We start from the raw sequence: 18,536 nt of genomic DNA, 5'->3' as shown, positions 1-18,536 counted from the left end.
AAACTCATTCTACAAGGCCGCCATCACCCTGATACCAAAACCAGACAAAGACAACACAAAAAAAGAAACATACAGGCCACTATCACTAATGAAAACAGATGTAAAAATCCTCAACAAAATTTTAGCAAACAGAATTCAGCAACACATCAAAACTTATACACTACAATCAAGTTGGGTTTATTGCAGGTTTGCAAGGATTCTTCAATGTATGCAAATCAATCAATGTGATAAACCATATGATTGTCTCAGTAGATGCAGAAAAAGCCTTTGACAAAGTTCAGCACCCATTTATGATTAAAACTCTTCAAAAAATGGGCATAGGAGGTCCACTTTCACCACTGTTATTCAACATAGTTGTGGAAGTTCTGGCTATAGCAATCAGAGAAGAAAAAGAAAGAAAAGGAATCCAGATCAAAAAAGAAGAAATAAAGCTCTCACTGTTTGCAGATGACATGACACTACATAGAAAACCCTAAAAATAGTATCAGAAAATTACTAGAGCTAATCAGTGAATTTAGCAAAGGTTGCAGGATACTAAATCAGTACACAGAAATCACTTGCATTTCTATATACTAACAATGAAAAATCAGAAAGCAATTAAGGAATCAATCCCATTCACCATAGCAACAAAAAGAATTAAATATCTAGGAATAAACTTACTAAGGAGACAAAGAACTGTACACAGAAAATTATAAGACACTAATGAAAGAAATCAAAGATGACATAAACAGGTGGAGAGGTATTCCATGTTCCTGGGTGGGAAGAATCAATATTGTGAAAATGACTATACTACCAAACACAATCTATAGATTCAGTGCCATACCTATCAAATTACCAATGGCATTTTTCACAGAACTTGAACAAAAAATTTCCCAATTCATATGGAAACACAAAAGACCCCGAATAGCCAGGGCAGTCTTGAGAAACAAGAATGGAGCAAGAGGAATCAACCTTCCTGACTTCAGATTATACTACAAACCTACAGTTGTCAAGACAGGATTGTACTGGCACAAAAACAGAAATATAGACTAATGGAACAAGATAGAAAGCCCAGAAATTGGAGGCAAGAATATACAATGGGGCAAAGACAGCCTCTTCAGTAAATGATGCTGGGAAAACTGGACAGCTACATGTAAAAGAATGAAATTAAAACACTTCCTAACACCATACACGAAGATAAACTCAAAATGGATTAAAGACCTAAATATAAGACCAGAAACTATAAAACTCTTAGAGGAAAACATAGAACACTTGATGACACAAATCAAAGCAAGATCCTCCATGAGCCGCCTCTGAAAGTAATGGAAATAAAAACAAAAGTAACAAAGTAGGACCCAATTAAACTTAAAAGCTTTTGCACAGCAAAGGAAACTATAAACAGGGTAAAAAGACAGACCCCAGAATGGGAGAAAAATCATGGCAAATGAAACAACTGACAAAGGATTAATTTCCAAAATATACAAGCAGCTCATACAACTTAATACCAGAAAAACAAACAACCCAATCAAAAAGTGGAAAAAAGACCTAAACAGACATTTCTCCAAAGAAGACATACAGATGGCTAACAAACACATGAAAAGATGCTTAACATCGCTCATTATTAGAGAAATGCAAATCAAAATTACAATGTGATATCACCTCACACTGGTTAGAATGACCATCATCAAAAAGTCTACAAACAATAAATGCTGGAGAAGGTGTGGAGAAAAAGGAACTCTCTTGCACTGTTGGTAGGAATATAAATTGATATAGCCACTATGGAAGATGGTATGGATATTCCTTAAAGAACTAGGGATAAAACCACCATATGACCCAGCAGTCTCATGCCTAGGCATATACCCTGCTGCTGCTACTGCTGCTAAGTCGCTTCAGTCGTGTCCGACCCTGTGCGACCCCACAGACGGCAGCCCACCAGGCTCCCCTGTCCTGGGGATTCTCCAGGCAAGAACACTGGAGTGGGTTGCCATTTCCTTCTCCAGTGCATGAAAGTGAAGTCGCTCAGTCATGTCCAATTCTTTGAGACCTCATGGACTTCAGCCTACCAGGCTCCTCTGTCCATGGGATTTTCCAGGCAAGAGTACTGGAGTGGGGTACCATCGCCTTCTCTCATATACCCCAAGGAAACCAAAATTGAAAAATACACATGTATCCCATTATTCATTGCAGCACTATTTACAATAGCTAGATCATGGAAGCAACCTAGATGTCCATCAACAGATGAATGGATAAAGAAGTTTTGGTACATATACACAATGGAATATTACTCACCCATAAAAAGGAACACATCTGAGTCAGTTCTAATGAGGTGGATGAACCTAGAACCTATTATACAGAGCGAAGTAAGTCAGAAAGAGAAGGATAAATATTGTAGTTTAAACTGTGGAAAATTCTGAAAGAGATGGGAATACCAGACCACTTGACCTGCCTCTGTGAAATCTGTATGCAGGTCAGGAAGCAACAGTTAGAACTGGACATGGAACAGACTGGTTCCAAATAGGAAAAGGAGTATGTCAAGGCTGTATATTGTCATCCTGCTTATTTAACTTATATGCAGAGTACATCATGACAAATGCTGGGCTGGATGAAGCACAAGCTGGATTCAAGATTGCTGGTAGAAATATCAATGTATATGATGCCACCCTTGTGGCAGAAAGTGAAGAAGAACTAAAGAGGCTCTTGATGAAAGTGAACAAGGAAAGTGAAAAAGTTGTCTTAAAGCTCAACATTCAGAAAACTAAGATCATGGCATCCAGTCCCATCACTTCATGGCAAAATAGATGGAGAGACAGTGGCTGACTTTATATTTTGGGGCTCCAAAATCACTGTAGATGGTAACTGCAACCATGAAATTAAAAGATGCTTACTCCTTGGAAAGTTATGACCAACCGAGACTGCATATTAAAAAGCAGAGACATTACTTTGCCAACAAAGTTCTGTCTAATCAAGGCTATAGTCTTTACATTAATCATATATGGATGTGAGTTGGACAAAAAGAAAGCTGGGCGCTGAAGAATTGATGCTTTTGAACTGTGGTGTTGGAGAAGACTCTTGAGAGTCCCTTGGATTCAAGGAGATCCAACCAGTCCATTCTAAAGGAGATCAATCCCGAGTGTTCATTGGAAGGAGTGATGTTAAAGCTGAAACTCCAATACTTTGGCCACCTGATGTGAAGAGCTGAGTCATGTGAAAAGACCCTGATGCTGGGAAAGATTGAAGGCAGGAGAAGGGGATGACAGAGGATGAGATGGTTGATGGCATCTCCGACTCAATAGACATGAGTTTGGGTGAACTCTGGGAGTTGGTGATGGACAGGGTGGCCTGGCATGCTGTGGTCCATGGGGTTGCAAAGAGTTGGACACAACTGAACGACTGAACACATATATACGGAATCTAGGAAAATGGTACTAAAGAGTTTATTTACAGGGCAGCAGTGGAAAAACAGACATAGAAAATATACTTATGGACATGAGGAGAGGGGTGGAGGGGGTGAGATGAATAGAAAGAGTAACATGGAAACTTACCATGTGTAAAATAGACAGCCAACGGGAGTTTGCTGTATGGCTCAGGAAACTCAAACATGGGCTCTGTATCAACCTAGAGGGTTGGGATGGGGAGAGAGATGGGAGGGAGTTTCTAAAGGGAGGGGATATATGTATATCTATGGCTAATTTCATGTTGAGGTTTGACAGAAAACAACAAAATTCCAGAAACCAATTATCCTTCAGTTCATTTCAGTTCCGTCGCTCAGTTGTGTCTGACAAACCATCCCTCTGTGGGATGATTTGGGAGAATGGCATTGAAACATGTATACGAGTCGCCGGTCCAGGTTCGATGCACGATACTGGATGCTTGGGGCTGGTGCACTGGGACGACCCAGAGGGATGGTATGGGGAGGGAGGAGGGTTCAGGATGGGGAACACATGTATACCTGTGGCGGATTCATTTTGATATATGGCAAAACCAATACAATATTGTAAAGTTAAAAAATAAAATAAAAAATAAAAATAAAACCTAACCCTCAACTTAAAAAAAAAAAAAGTGATAATTGTCATATTCAAGCTATTGATAATATTTTAAAATTCTGACTGTTTATATTGTAGTCTCTCTATACAGAAGTTTTTGTGTAAAGTTAATGAAATAAGCTTAGATATCCTCTAGCTGCTCAATGTTAAATATATTTATCTTTTGTTATCTAAAGATGGTTGTTTTCTTTTAAAGGCACGAGCAAGGTTGGAATTGAGAGAGGAAGCAACTAAAGAAGATGCTGAGGACATAGTTGAAATTATGAAATACAGGTAAGAATACATTTTTAAATGCTGTTTTAAATGAAATAAAACATTCATCAAATGAAATAAAACGGTCATCATTCTGTCTCAATTTATATATTTAATTAGGCCAAACAAAATTATTTTTAGTTAACACATTTGATCACTTATTTTCCTCAGAACAAATTATACTTTCCTGGCTTGAAATATTCCTATGTAAATAATCTTTACATGTTAAAAAAATGTTTTTTGAATGGGTAATTTAAAAATTGGGTCATTTTTTAATATTTATTTGGCTGCCTTGGGTCTTAGTTGCAGCATGTGGGATCTTGCAGCCCATAGACTCTCTCCAGGCTTGGTTACCCTGAGGCATGTGGGATCTCAGGTCCCACAGTGCCACAATGAGTAATCTCTGAGATACTTCATGTGTGGTAAGTGTATTCTAAGAAGTGATATTTCTGGCTTCAGGGATCAGTAAATGCATTAGGATTTGACTAATATTGCTAATCTGTGACCTTTGCATTTTATATCATTTGGTAGATCATAGTTCTTAGACAGAAAAGAAAAAAATTTGTATTTTAACTGATAATATATGACTACCTTAGACTTGTGGTTTTTGAAAAAATCAATTAACCTAGAAGAACACATCAAATGGTAAACTGCTTGTGGTCATGGATGCCTTTGTTTTTTCCTTCTTGTGCTTTTTGGTTTCCTGTTATGCACATATTAACTTTTAAGAAGTGGCATATGAGAAAACATCTTATTCTGATTATTTTAGATAGGCATTTCAGTTAAAAAAATTTTTAATAGGTTTATATTCATATACCTCAAAATTCCAAAGTTCAAACAGTATTTAATGGTAAAAGTTTCTTCATGTACTGTTAACTAGCTACCTAGTTCTTCCTCTTCCCTAGTGACAACAAATCAATTTTTGTGATTTCAGATATAAAATATACATTATAACTCCATATCTGTATATTCTTTTTCCCCTTTTATAAACAAAGGGTAGCATACACATTCTATACCTCAGTTTTTTCACTAAGAAAATGATCTTGAAATCATTCCGTGTCAATGCCTAAAGAGTGTCCGTTTATTTTTCACAACTGTAGTGTTTCATTGTGTGGATTTATCATAATTTAGAAATGAGTTCTTCTTAATATGCTCTCACAGTACTTAAAATATAAGTCTGTTAGGAATCTGAGGCTGCAAAAATACTAATTTAAAGACGAAATTATTTTGTTAAGTAATTTTTTTTCTCTAAGAGCTACTGTTCTGGGCTTGCTTGGAGTCAGAACCAATTGTTTCTCTTTAGCTCTGAGTAAAAGTGGTATAGCATTGCTGCCAGAGTTTGGGCTTTAAAATCTGACCTGGAGCTGCGGTGGACAGGGATGGACAGGGAAGGATGCCATGGATGGACAGGGAAGGATGCCATGGATGGACAGGGAAGCCTGGCGTGCCACAGTCCATGGGGTCACAGAGAGTCAGACATGACTGAGCGACTGAACTGAACTGGAGCTGCCGTGGCAACTCTGTTGTCCCCTTCTCCTCCTGCCTTCAGTCTTTCCCAGCATCAGGGTCTTTAACAGTGAGTTGGCTCTTCTCATTAGGTGGCCAAAGTATTGGAGCTTCAGCTTCAGCATCAGTCCTTCCAATGAATATTCAGGGTTGATTTCTTTTAGGATTGACTGATTTGATGCAAGGAGATCAAACCAGTGCATGGTAAATAAATATAGTTAAGGTAAATACTAGCTATTATTATTGACATAGTAGCCTAAAGCATTTGTGACAACTGTTCTATGAGAAATAAGAATAAGGTAAATTATATGGTATGGGCTTCCCTGGTGGCTCAGTGGTAAAGAATCCACCTGCTAATGAAGGGAAGATCTCCTGGAGAAGGAACTGCCAACTCCAGTATTCTTTCCTGGGAAATCTCATGTACAGAGGAGCCTGTACATGAGGCTCCCTTGGCGGGCTGCCGTCCATGGGGTCGCAAAAGAGTGGGACATGACTTAGTGATTAAACAACAACAACAACTAATAAAGCAGTTAATTATTTTAAAAAATGCTATATTTCTAGGGCATACAGATATTCATCTAATTGCTTTATTAGTTACTGCAATCTTATTTGGATGACTCATTCCTGTATGTACAGCTTATTCTGTTTCATGTGGGCTCTTATCTATTTAGGGAACAAAATGAAGCTGTGTTTTTAATAACCCTTTAAACTCATTCCTATGAGCTCCTTAAGGGCAGGAATTGCACCTGTTTTGTTCTGCCATGGGAAGCCTACTGTCTAGTGACCAATTTATATTTGATTAATTAACTCATTAAATAACATCTTTGCCTCTGAGCCTGGCTGTGAGATTATATATAAGCCGAGAATTAAGGCAGGCAATCAGCAACAGGGCTGGACTAGAGAGGATGGCTAATCTCTAACTGGTACTTTCAGACTTCTGGCTAAAATTCACTGTGAATTATGTATTTCTTTGCTTGATGATATTGTGAAAATAAGAAGAAAGCAGCAAGAGCTGGAGAAATAGGTGTATCCTTTACTATCTAACCATCATTACTGCAACTCAGCAGAACCTTTCTACTTCATTCCCAGAGCTGCCCTAGGAGCTGGGAAGACATCTTTACCAAGGAAAACCTAAATTTAGTATGTTTAGAATTTCTTTTTTTCATGAATCAAAGAGAATGTTCCAAGTATTTATATTGTAGCCTGTCAACTTTGTATTTTTAGGCAAAAATTCATTTGTATTTCTCTTTCTAAATATAGGGAGTTTCTTAAAAAGTGGTAGCTATGTCCAAAATATTTTTATCCCCAATCAGTCCATACATAGTTAATTCACAATCACCACTCAGTAAATACATGTTTAAATCTTTGTTACCCGAGCCTCAGGGCTACTTCCACATTTTTCTTTTTATAACTTGGACAAAAATGTCTATAGCTGAAACACATTGGGTAACTGTTTTTCTTTCCTTCCATAAGCATGTTAGGAACTTACTCTGATGAATTTGGGAACCTAGATTTTGAACGATCCCAGCATGGTTCTGGAATGAGCAACAGGTCAGCAGCAAAAAGATTTATTTCTGCTCTCAACAAAATTGCTGAAAGAACTTACAATAATTTATTTCAGTTTCATCAACTTCAACAGATTGCCAAAGAGTTAAACATTCAGGTATGATAAAATAAATAATTAGTAAATCTTTTTATAATAATTTCAGGAGGGCTTTATTAGTATAGAAGAACTTTTAAATGTCAAAAGATTTAGACTAAAATCATGGAATAGGCTGTTTTGCTGTATTTAAAACAAACGCTTGTTTTATTTAAGATATAAAACTAGTTGCTCAGAGCTTTAAAAAAAGTTTTTATCTAAAATTCAAACTTCTTTTCAAAAGAGTTTTCAACATCTTGATGGGAGAAACATCATAGCAAGTTTCCATGTTATTCTGACAGTCTCTGGGCAAGTCATTTTACACATCTTTGAACCTCAGTTTTCTCATTTGTTAAATGGACATGATTCCACTTGATCTAACTACTTAAAAGTCTTGGTGAAAATGGGTATAATAGCACTTTAAACATGTAAAACAGTTTATATGGAAAATTGCTCATTCAATTTCAAAAGTTAGTCTAATTTTTATTTTGAAGCTAAGCTAAAACAAATATAAAAGATTCTATGCATACTGGAGTTATTTTTGATTAGCTAGGTGTTATAGAATCCAAGGTTCATATGTAGGCAGCTTTCTCTGTAAGAAGTACAAATGATTTTAATTTGCCCCAAAAACTTGACAACTGTATATTACTGTTTGAGAGATTAATTTTAAAAATCATATTTTTTGCATATTATTTAACAGGCTCTTTTATTATTTTCTACTAGGTTGCTGATTTTGAAAATTTTATTGGATCACTAAATGACCAAGGTTATCTCTTGAAAAAAGGCCCAAAGGTTTACCAACTTCAAACTATGTAAAAGGACTACCAAGCCAGGCTGTCCTGGGTTTGTTGTGAAGAATATGCAAAAAAAACTGCTCTCTGAAAATGACATCCCAAATGTAATAGGAAAAGAGAGTTGAACTAATTTAAGAAGTGATAAAATCATGTGTTAATTTTTTACTTCTCCAGAAGACTAAAAATATTTTACATTTTATCTAAATGATGTAATTAGAAGTTATTTATAGTTTTGTTTTTGATCTTTTTCTTATAAATATTTCATGGTTGTGCATATCAAATGTCCATCTGGGTAAACAGTCACAGGGTTACATTTAAATATTTAAATAGTTCTGACACACAAAATTGAGCATCTTATAGAAATAAATTGATGCCAACTTTCAATTCCCCAAAATTTTGGAAATATTTTATATTGACTTTTTAAATTTTTAATTTTTTTTCTTTATTCTTTTTTATTAGCTGTGTCGTGCAGCTCACAGGATCTTAGTTCACTGACCAGGGATTGAACCTGGACCCTTGGCAGTGAAAGCATGGAGTCCTAACTATTTGGACTGCCAGGGAATTCCCTTAGCTTTATTTACTGACTTTGATTTATAACATGATATAAGCTTCATGTGTAATTAGACTTCTGTATATACTGTTTCCTGCTCACCTAAAGTCTAGTGTCCACCCATATATTGACATATTAAGCTTAACATCATAGCTAATGAAAAAGATTTAAATAGCTATGCAAGACTATAGCAGCCTCTGTTCCACTCTTCCACATGCCCCAATTTTCTGTTCAGTCTCAATTGTTCTCCCATTTACCTCCATTTTTCTAAAGGACATGCTCCTAATGCTAATTCTTTTTTTTTCTTAAAGTATACTTGATTTATAATACTGTGTTAGTTCCAGGTGTACAGCAAAATGATTTGGTTATGCATATATATGTGTATATTATATTATTTTTTCTATTTTCCATTATAGTGTATTATAACATACTGAATATAGTTCCCTATGCTATACAGTAAATTCTTGCTATCTATAGTAATGCTCATTCTTGAATTTTCAGTTTCAAAAATTATACTTTTTACCTACCTCAGAATATAAGAGTGTAGTTCTTTTAAACCCTTCTATATATATACATACATATACACTTCCCCATTTCTTTCCAGTTTAGTTATATATCATAATTTTTAGTTAAATCTAGTGAAAAGGCTGGCTTAAAACTCAACATTCAAAAAACTAAGATCATGGCATCTGGTCCTGTCACTTCATGGCAAATAGATGGGGAAACAATGGAAACAGTGACAGACTTTATTTTCTTGGGCTCCAAGATCACTGCAGATGGTGACTGCAGCCATGAAATTAAAAGGTGCTTGCTCCTTGAAAGAAAAGCTGTGACCAACCTAGACAGCATATTAAAAAGCATTGACATTACTTTGCCAACAAAGGTCCATCTAGTCAAAGCTATGGTTTTTCCTGTAGTCATATATGGATGTGAGAGTTGGACTATAAAGAAAGCTGAGTACTGAAGAATTGATGCTTTTGAATTGTGGTTTTGGAGAAGACTCTTGAGAATCCCTGGACTACAAGAAGATTAAACTGGTGATTTTGGAAATCAGTCCTGAATATTCATTGGAGGGACTGATGCTGAAGCTGAAGCTCCAATACTTTGGCCACTTGATGCGAAGAACTGACTCATTGGAAAAGACCTTGATGCTGGGAAAGATTGAAAGCAGGAGGAGAAGGGGACAACAGAGGATGAGATGGTTAGATGGCATCACCGACTCGATGGACATGAGTTTGAGCAAGCTCCAGGAGTTGGTGATGGACAGGGAGGCCTGGCGTGCTGCAGTCCATGGGGTCGCAAAGAGTTTGACACAACTGAACGACTGAACTGAACATAGTCTTAATGTCACTGTGTCTATTGAATATTATTCATCTCCTTCCTTGTATACTTTTTTCCCCTTAAAATTAATAATTTTGTTTTTCAACTACTTAGCTTTCTATGTACCGACCACTAATTTGAACCCAAGGCTCCAATACAAGTCAGATAAGCCAAAAAACCTATTTTAACTGGAGACCTCTCCTGGAATTCTCTGGCCCTTTCCAATCTGAACTACACATCCATCTGAGACTTCTCATTTTCTCTCCCATTTTCTGGCTCCTCTTTCTCATTTTACTCCCTCATTTTGGTGGAATCCATTTTCTAGTAGCTTCCTGAGGAAGAGTTTATGAGATACATTCTACCCTTATTCCTGGACTGACATAGAATTTTAGTTTGGAAATTATCTTCACTCAGAATTTTAGATATTGCTCTACTGCTTTTACTTTTCAGTGTTGCTGTTTGGAATTCCAAAGCCATTTATATTTTTGGCATGTGACCTTTATTTCCTCTTGACAAGCTATTTGTATCTTCCCTTTTGCCATGGTGTTCTGAAGTTTCTTATAGTGTTTAGTAACTATCCTGCTGGTTTCTAATGCCAAAAATGTTGGAGTTATCTTAATTTTCTCTTATCCCCTAATCAGTCCATCAACAAATCCTCTTAGCACTATCTTTAGAACATCTGAAACCTGATTACTTTTCATTACTTCCAGTTCCATATTCTGGCTCAATTAATCATCTTTTATCCAGCTTCACAAGGACAAAGACTGTTTTATTCACCACTATGGCCCTAGCATGTAAAACATTTTGACTACATACCCCTATGAGGTAAACACACATAAAGTGGGTTCAGTTCAGTTCAGTCGCTCATTTGTGCCTGACTCTGCAACCCCATGGACTGCATCACGCCAGGTTTCCCTGTCCATCACCGACTCCCAGAGCTTGCTCAAACTCATGTCCATTGAGTCAGTGATGCCATCCAACCATCTCATCTTCTGTTGTCTCCTTCTCCTGCCTTCAATCTTTCCCAGCATCACGGTCTTTTCCAGTGAGTGAGTTCTTCACATCAGGTGGCCAGAGTATTGGAGATTCAGTTTCAGCCTTAGTCCTTCCAGTGAATATAAAGTGGGTGATTATACCATTTATAAATGAGGACACAGAGTGTTATATAACCAGAGTGCTTAAGCAACTTGACTTAAGAATATAGAAAAAGGGTTTCCCTGACCACTCAGTGGTAAAGAATCCACCTGCCAATGTGAGAGACGTGGGTTCAATCCCTGATCTGGGAAGATCCCACATGCTGCAGGACAGGTAAGTCCAAGTGCCACAATTATTGAAACTGCTCTAGAGCCAGGGTTCCACAGCTACTGAAGCCTGTTCTGAAGAGGAAGCTGCTACCACTCCACTGCCACACAAGGCACGAGAGGAAGGTGCTGTTGCCTTCATGTCCCATGGATGCCACTTCTGTACCAGGAACAAAAGGAACTCACTGCCTCTGCAGAAAGTTGGAAGAATGTCCCCACTCACACCAAAACAGCAAGAAAGGATTCTTCATGGGGCCTCCTTAAATGGCCAAACCCCAAAAAACAAATCTCATCCAGAAATGCCTGACTGAAGAAGCCTAGGTTATATGCCCCTTACCTAGAATGCTGAGGAGTTTTCTGGGTTCTAGGTGAGAAGGCAGCACCAGTAAAACCAGCCTTTTTCCTATATGTTGAGAGTTCAAGTGGTACTGGGTTGCCAGACAATTATCATTCATGTATAAATGCTAATGATAATCCACCTGCCAATGCAGGAGACACAAGACACTTGGGTTTGATCTCTGGGTTGGGAAGATCCCCTGAAGTAGGAAATGGCACCCCACTGCAGTATTCTTGCCTGGAAAATTGCATAGGCAGAGGAGCCTGGTGGGCTACAGTCTATGGGGCCACAAAGTCAGCCACCACTGATGTTATTTGCCCCTCAAAAAACTTCCTAACTAAAGCCAACCGATACTTCCTAACTAAGAATTTAAAGTGTGAACCATTCTTGGAGAATCCTTTAAAATACAACTTACAATAGATTAAATGAATGGAAATTTAAAACAAACAAAAAAAGCAATTATTAAGTTCTGACTTTAAGAAAGGAAGGTAGATAGTGATGTAAATATGTATGTGTAGGATAGAGGGTTAAAAGGTATTAATAGTATAAAAGCACATTTTACAAAAGTTAGCACAGATAACATCAATGAAATAAAGTGATAGATATGAGAGGGAAGAGGAAATATATTACATACATAGTACACACATACACTATGCTGCTGCTAAGTCACTTCAGTCGTGTCCAACTCTGTGTGACCCAACAGACGGCAGCCCACCAGGCTCCCCCGTCCCTGGGATTCTCCAGGCAAGAACACTGGAGTGGGTTGCCATTTCCTTCTCCAATGCATGAAAGTGAAAAGTGAAAGTGAAGTCGCTCAGTCGTGTCCAACTCTTAGCGACCCCATGAACTGCAGCCTACCAGGCTCCTCTGTCCATGGGGTCTTCCAGGCAAGAGTACTGGAAAGAGTTCTCTTCAGACTATATAAATCTTACATACACTATATGTTTCTATAATATATACTTGGATGAAACACAAGCTGGAATCAAGATTGCTGGGAGAAATATCAACCTCAGCTGTGCAGAGGACACCACCCTTATGGAAGAAAGTGAAGAATTAAAGAGCCTCTTGATGAAACTCAAAGACGACAGTGAAAAAGTTGGCTTAAAGCTCAACATTCAAAAAATCAAGATCATGGCATCCGGTCCCATCACTTCATGGCAAATAGATGGGGAAACTGAAAATAGTGGCAGACTTTAGTTTGGGGGGCTCCAAAATCACTGCAGATGATGACTACAACCATGAAATTAAAAGACACTTACTCCTTGGAAGGAAAGTTATGACCAACCTAGACAGCATATTAAAAAGCATTGGCATTACTTTGCCAACAAATGTCCATCTAGTGAAGGCTATTGTTTTTCCAGTGGTCATGTATGGATGTGAGAGTTGGACTATAAAGAAAGCTGAGCACCAAAGAATTGATGCTTTTGAACTGTGGTATTGGAGAAGACTCTTGAGAGTCCCTTGGACTGCAAGGAGATCCAACCAGTCCATCCTAAAGGAGATCAATCCTGAGTGTTCATTGGAAGGACTAATGTTGAAGCTGAAACTCCAATACTTTGGCCACTGGATGTGAAGAGCTGACTCATTTGAAAAGACCCTGATGCTGGGAAAGATTGAAGGCAGGAGGAGAAGGGTACAACAGAGGATGAGATGATTAGATGGCATCACTGACTCAATGGATATGAGTTTGGGTAAACTCCGGGAGTTGGTGATGGACAGGGAGGCCTGGTGTGCTGCGGTCCATGGGGTCGCAAAGAGTCGGACACGACAGCACTGAAATCAACTGATGTAGTGTAAATATACCATGTTAATACACATTGTTCAAAGGGGAAAACAATAGATGTTGTTTTAAAAGTCAAATGATAAAATTATTTTAGATGATTTTTCATCTGATTTTTCATGCTATGCTAAGTCACTTCAGTCGTGTCCGACTCTGTGCGACCCTAGAGATGGCAGCCCACCAGGCTCCCCCATTCCTGGGATTCTCCAGGCAAGAACACTGGAGTGGGTTGCCATTTCCTTCTCCAATGCATGAAAGTGAAAAGGGAAAGTGAAGTTGCTTAGTCATGTCCGACTCCTAGCGACCCCATGGACTGCAGCCTACCAGGCTCCTCCATCCATAGGATTTTCCAGGCAAGAGTACTGGAGTGGGGTGCCATTGCCTTCTCTGATTTTTCATAATTAGATGAAATTATAGAAAAAAAAGATTATATAAATCTAAATTATCAGAAAAAAACTCTTACTGTGTTTCTTAGATCCTCTGTTGTCTATTTGACATCAATTATTCACAAGGCCAAACTAATGTCCAAAGCTGTTTACATCTCTCCTGGGATCTGGCTTTCTCTGATTATGAATCCTCCAACCGCAAGTCCTAATAACTGTGTTTCACTTCCTGCTCAATATAGGATGTCCTCACCTAACCACTTCCCACCACCACAGCAATAAACACCTAGGATTTCCCTTTGTTACCACTCCCTGACCGGCCTTGATGATTCACTCTGTGGCCCTTTGTGGTATGGTATTGCCCTTTTCTCTTGGGAAATACAAGTAATAAATTCTTTCAAAGGCAGTTGTCTCATGTCTGTCAACTTATTCCTGTTTAAAATAAATCCCAGGCACAAATTTTAGAAACATACAAAGCAAAACAAGAAAACATGTTGTGGGTTTTAGGACTAAGAAAAAAGCCTATCATATTCATGACAGAAGTAAACCTAAACCCAAATATGTCAAATCAATAAATGCAAATGGGCTAAACTCACCTATTGAAACAAAAATCTTTCAAATGGGATAACAAGTACTTGGATGCAAGTTATACCTAAAACAAAGTCACTTACACAAAGTTGAAAATAAAAGTATGGACAAAGATATACCAGAAAAATACAAAAAGAAAGCAAGGGTGTCATCTTAATATAAAAGGAGATGAAAAGGCAAAGCTTTATTAAAGTAAAATATAAGTCTAGGCAGAGCAATTCATAATAATAATAATTATGGATATGTGCCAAATAGCAATAAGAAGCAGAAGCTACAAGAGATACTAGGAAATGAAGAAACCCATTAGTAAGAGATTCTGGTTTGCTTCTCTCAGTTCATGGTAGTCAAGTGGACAAATATTAAGAATAAGCAGACAAACTCTAATAACACCACATACAAAAATAAACTCAAAAAGGATTAAAGATGTAAAGATAAGACCAGAAACCTCCTAGAAGGAAACACAGGCAGTTCATTTTGACATAAATCATAGCAGTATTATTTTTCTGACATGTTTCCTAAAGCAAAGGAGATAAAAACTCAAATGATTAGGTTAGCCAAAAAATTCCTTTGGTTTTTTAAAAGAATAAAAGACACATTTTTCATTTTCACCAAGAACTTTATTCAACAAAATATTCACTTTTTTTAACTTAAATTTCTTTTTTTCTTGTTGCTATTTTAAACTTCTTATTGGGGTATACTGCTTTATTGACTATGCCAAAGCCTTTGACTGTGTGGATCACAATAAACTGTGGAAAATTCGGAAAGAGATGGGAATACCAGACCACCTGACCTGCCTCTTGAGAAACCTATATGCAGGTCAGGAAGCAACAGTTAGAACTGGACATGGAACAACAGACTGGTTCCAAATAGGAAAAGGAGTACGTCAAGGCTGTATATTGTCACCCTGTTTATTTAACTTCTATGCAGAGTACATCATGAGAAACGCTGGGCTGGAAGAAGCACAAGCTGGAATCAAGACTGCTGGGAGAAATATCAATAACCTCAGATATGCAGATGACACCACCCTTATGGCAGAAAGTGAAGAGGAACTCAAAAGCCTCTTGATGAAAGTGGAGAGTGAAAAAGTTGGCTTCAAGCTCAACATTCAGAAAATGAAGATCATGGCATCCGGTCCAATCACTTCATGGGAAATAGATGGGGAAACAGTGAAAATAGTGGCAGACTTTATTTTTTTGGGCTCCAAAATCACTGCAGATGGTGACTGCAGCCATGAAATTAAAAGACGCTTACTCCTTGGAAGAAAAGTTATGACCAATCTAGATAGCATATTGAAAAGCAGAGACATTACTTTGCCAACAAAGGTCCATCTAGTCAAGGCTATGGTTTTTCCAGTGGTCATGATGGATGTGAGAGTTGGACTGTGAAGAAAGCTGAGCACTGAAGAATTGATGCTTTTGAACTATGGTGTTGGAGAAGACTCTTGAGAGTCCCTTGGACTGCAAGGAGATCCAACCAGTCCATCCTAAAGGAGATCAGCCCTGGGTTTTCTTTGGATGCTAAAGCTGAAACTTCAGTACTTTGGCCACCTCATGCAAAGAGCTGACTCATTGGAAAACACTCTGATGCTGGGAGGGATTGGGGGCAGGAGCAAAAGGGGACGACAGAGGATGAGATGGCTGCATGGCATCACCGACTCGATGGACGTGAATCTGAGTGAACTCCGGGAGTTAGTGATGGACAGGGAGGCCTGGGGTGCTGCGATTCATGGGGTTGCAAAGAGTCAGACACGACTGAGCAACTGAACTGAACTGATAGGCAATTAACAAACAATGTGATAGTTTCAGGTGAACAGTGAAGGGACTTAGCCATACTTCATTTTTTCAACTTAAATTTTTACTTTTATGTGTATTCACAGTTTTGTTCCACTACCTTCTGCCATTTTTCATAGAAGACTCCTTCCCAATAGCACTGTATACACATCACTTTCTTGGGATGAAGACCAACCTTTGATGTGGTTGGTGGTGGTTCATTTCATTTGCCCCCTGATCTCTTCCATTCCACATTATTGTACAGAACCACTTTTTCATCACCTGTCACAATTTGTTTTAAAAATGGAACATTTTCATTATGTTCAAGTAGACAATCACATGCAGAAATACGGTCAAGAAAGGTTTTTTTTTTTTTTTGCTTAACTTCAGTGGAATCCAAATATCAAAGTAATTTAATAACTAAGCTGGTGCAAATGATTTTCCTTGCTTGATCTGGTTATTTTGAGTATGTCACCCGTCTCTCACATGGTACAACGCTGACTGTTCTCAACAATGTTAATGTCTCAATTTGATTGCTGTCAACTTCAACTGGTCTACCTAACTGTGGTACACAATCCAGCAAATCTCCAGCATGAAATTTTGCAAACCACTTTTGACATGTTCAGTCAATCACAAGACTTTCTCCATACACTGCAAAGATCTTTTTTTGTATTTCAGTTGCATTTTTATCTTTCTTGAAATAATAAAACATAATATGCTGAAAATGTTGCTTTCTTCTTCCCTCTTCAACATTAAAATGTCTACACAAAAATCCACCATTTTTTAAAAAAAACCTGCACCCTGATATGACAGCTGTCACAATACAGTCTAACAAAATTGTTTTGAATGAAGTTAAAGAGAACTAAGCACTACTAGAGCCATCTTACAGGAAAAAAATGAACAAACCTTTTGGCCAACCCAATACTAAAGGGGACCTAATTAAACTTAAAAACTTCTGTGCAGCAAAGGAAACCATTGACAAAACAGAAAGACAATGTACTGAATGGAAGAAAATATTTGCAAATGATATGACTGATAGGGATTAGTGTCCAACATATAGAAACAACACATACAACCCAACATCACAAACACAATCCAATTTAAAAATGGGAATAAGACATGACTAGACAGTTTTCCAAAAAGGACACACAGATGGCCAACAGGGACACGAAAGAATGTTCAACATTGCTAATGATTAGAGAAATGCAAGTTGTAGAATCACAGTGATATATCACCTCACACCTGTCAGAAATGCTACCATCAAAAAACACAACAAATGTTGGCAAGGATGTGGAGTAAAGAGAACCCTCGTACTCTGTTCAGGGGGAACGTAAATTGGTGCAGCCACCACGGAAAACAGTATGGAAGTGTCTCAAAAAACTACCACATAACCCAGCAATTTCAATCCTGGGTGTGGGAATTTATATATAAAGTAAAGTAAGGTCGCTCAGTTGTGCCCAACTCTTTGCGACCTTGTGGACTGTAGCCCACCAGGCTCCTCTGTCCATGGGATTCTCCAGGCAAGAATACTGGAGTGGGTTTCCATTTCCTTCTCCAGAGGAACTTCCCGACCCAGGGATTGAACCCAGGTCTCCTGCATTGCAGGCAGACGCTTTAACCTCCGAGCCACCAGGGAAGACTCAGTTATATATATATATACATACACACACATATATATATAAATGCCCCACTAATTCAAGTACACACTAATTCAAATACCCCAATACATACACACACACTGGAATACTACTTAGCCATAAAAAGAATGAAAATTTGCCATTTGTAACAACATGGATGGATTTCAAGAATAAGTAATCAGAGAAAGTGAAATAGTGTATGTTACATATATGTAGAATATAAAAAATGAAATGTGGCCACAACAAAAAAGGAAGATATTAAAAAAACTAATGGTTACCAGTGAGGAGGGGGAAGATAGAGTTAGGGAACTAAGAGGTACAAACTCTCATGCATAAAATAAATAAGCCCCAAGGATGTATTGTACAACATAGGGAATATAACCAATATTTTGTAGTACCTGTAAATGGAATATAACCTTTAAAAATTGTGAATCACTATGTGTACACCTGTAACTCATGTAATATTGTATGTCAAGTATACTTCATTTTTTTTAATGAAAAAGAATAAGGAAGAAATGAGTAACATAATTATTGAGGTGAATCCAACTGATAAATATCAAAATCTGCACCCTGGAGACAGAGTATACCTTCTTTTCAAATATGCATAGAAGTTGCAAATAAACCTTAAATTCTAAAAAGTAAAAATATTAGCCAATAA

The 18,536-nt window shown here is 37.7% G+C and overlaps 1 protein-coding gene across 4 annotated transcripts in view; it reads left to right on the top strand.

Annotated features, from left to right (window-relative positions):
* Window positions 1-9,297, top strand: part of MCM8 (minichromosome maintenance 8 homologous recombination repair factor) — a 46,990-nt gene extending 37,693 nt beyond the window's left edge. For all 4 annotated transcript variants that reach the window (XM_086333414.1, XM_086333413.1, XM_086333411.1 and 1 more), the window contains 3 exons: window positions 4,219-4,295; window positions 7,254-7,443; window positions 8,143-9,297. In XM_086333414.1, the coding sequence (XP_086189540.1) occupies window positions 4,219-4,295; window positions 7,254-7,443; window positions 8,143-8,235 (360 nt within the window). In that variant the 3' untranslated portion in view covers window positions 8,236-9,297. The remainder of the gene's footprint in view (window positions 1-4,218; window positions 4,296-7,253; window positions 7,444-8,142) is intronic.
* The last annotated feature ends 9,239 nt before the right edge of the window (window positions 9,298-18,536 follow it).

Source organism: Bos grunniens, chromosome 13 (genome assembly GCF_055505025.1).
Source record: "Bos grunniens cultivar Pamir isolate PY7600 chromosome 13, Bosgru_T2T1.0, whole genome shotgun sequence".
Lineage (NCBI taxonomy): Eukaryota > Metazoa > Chordata > Mammalia > Artiodactyla > Bovidae > Bos > Bos grunniens.
This window is presented reverse-complemented; position numbering and strand designations above follow the sequence as displayed.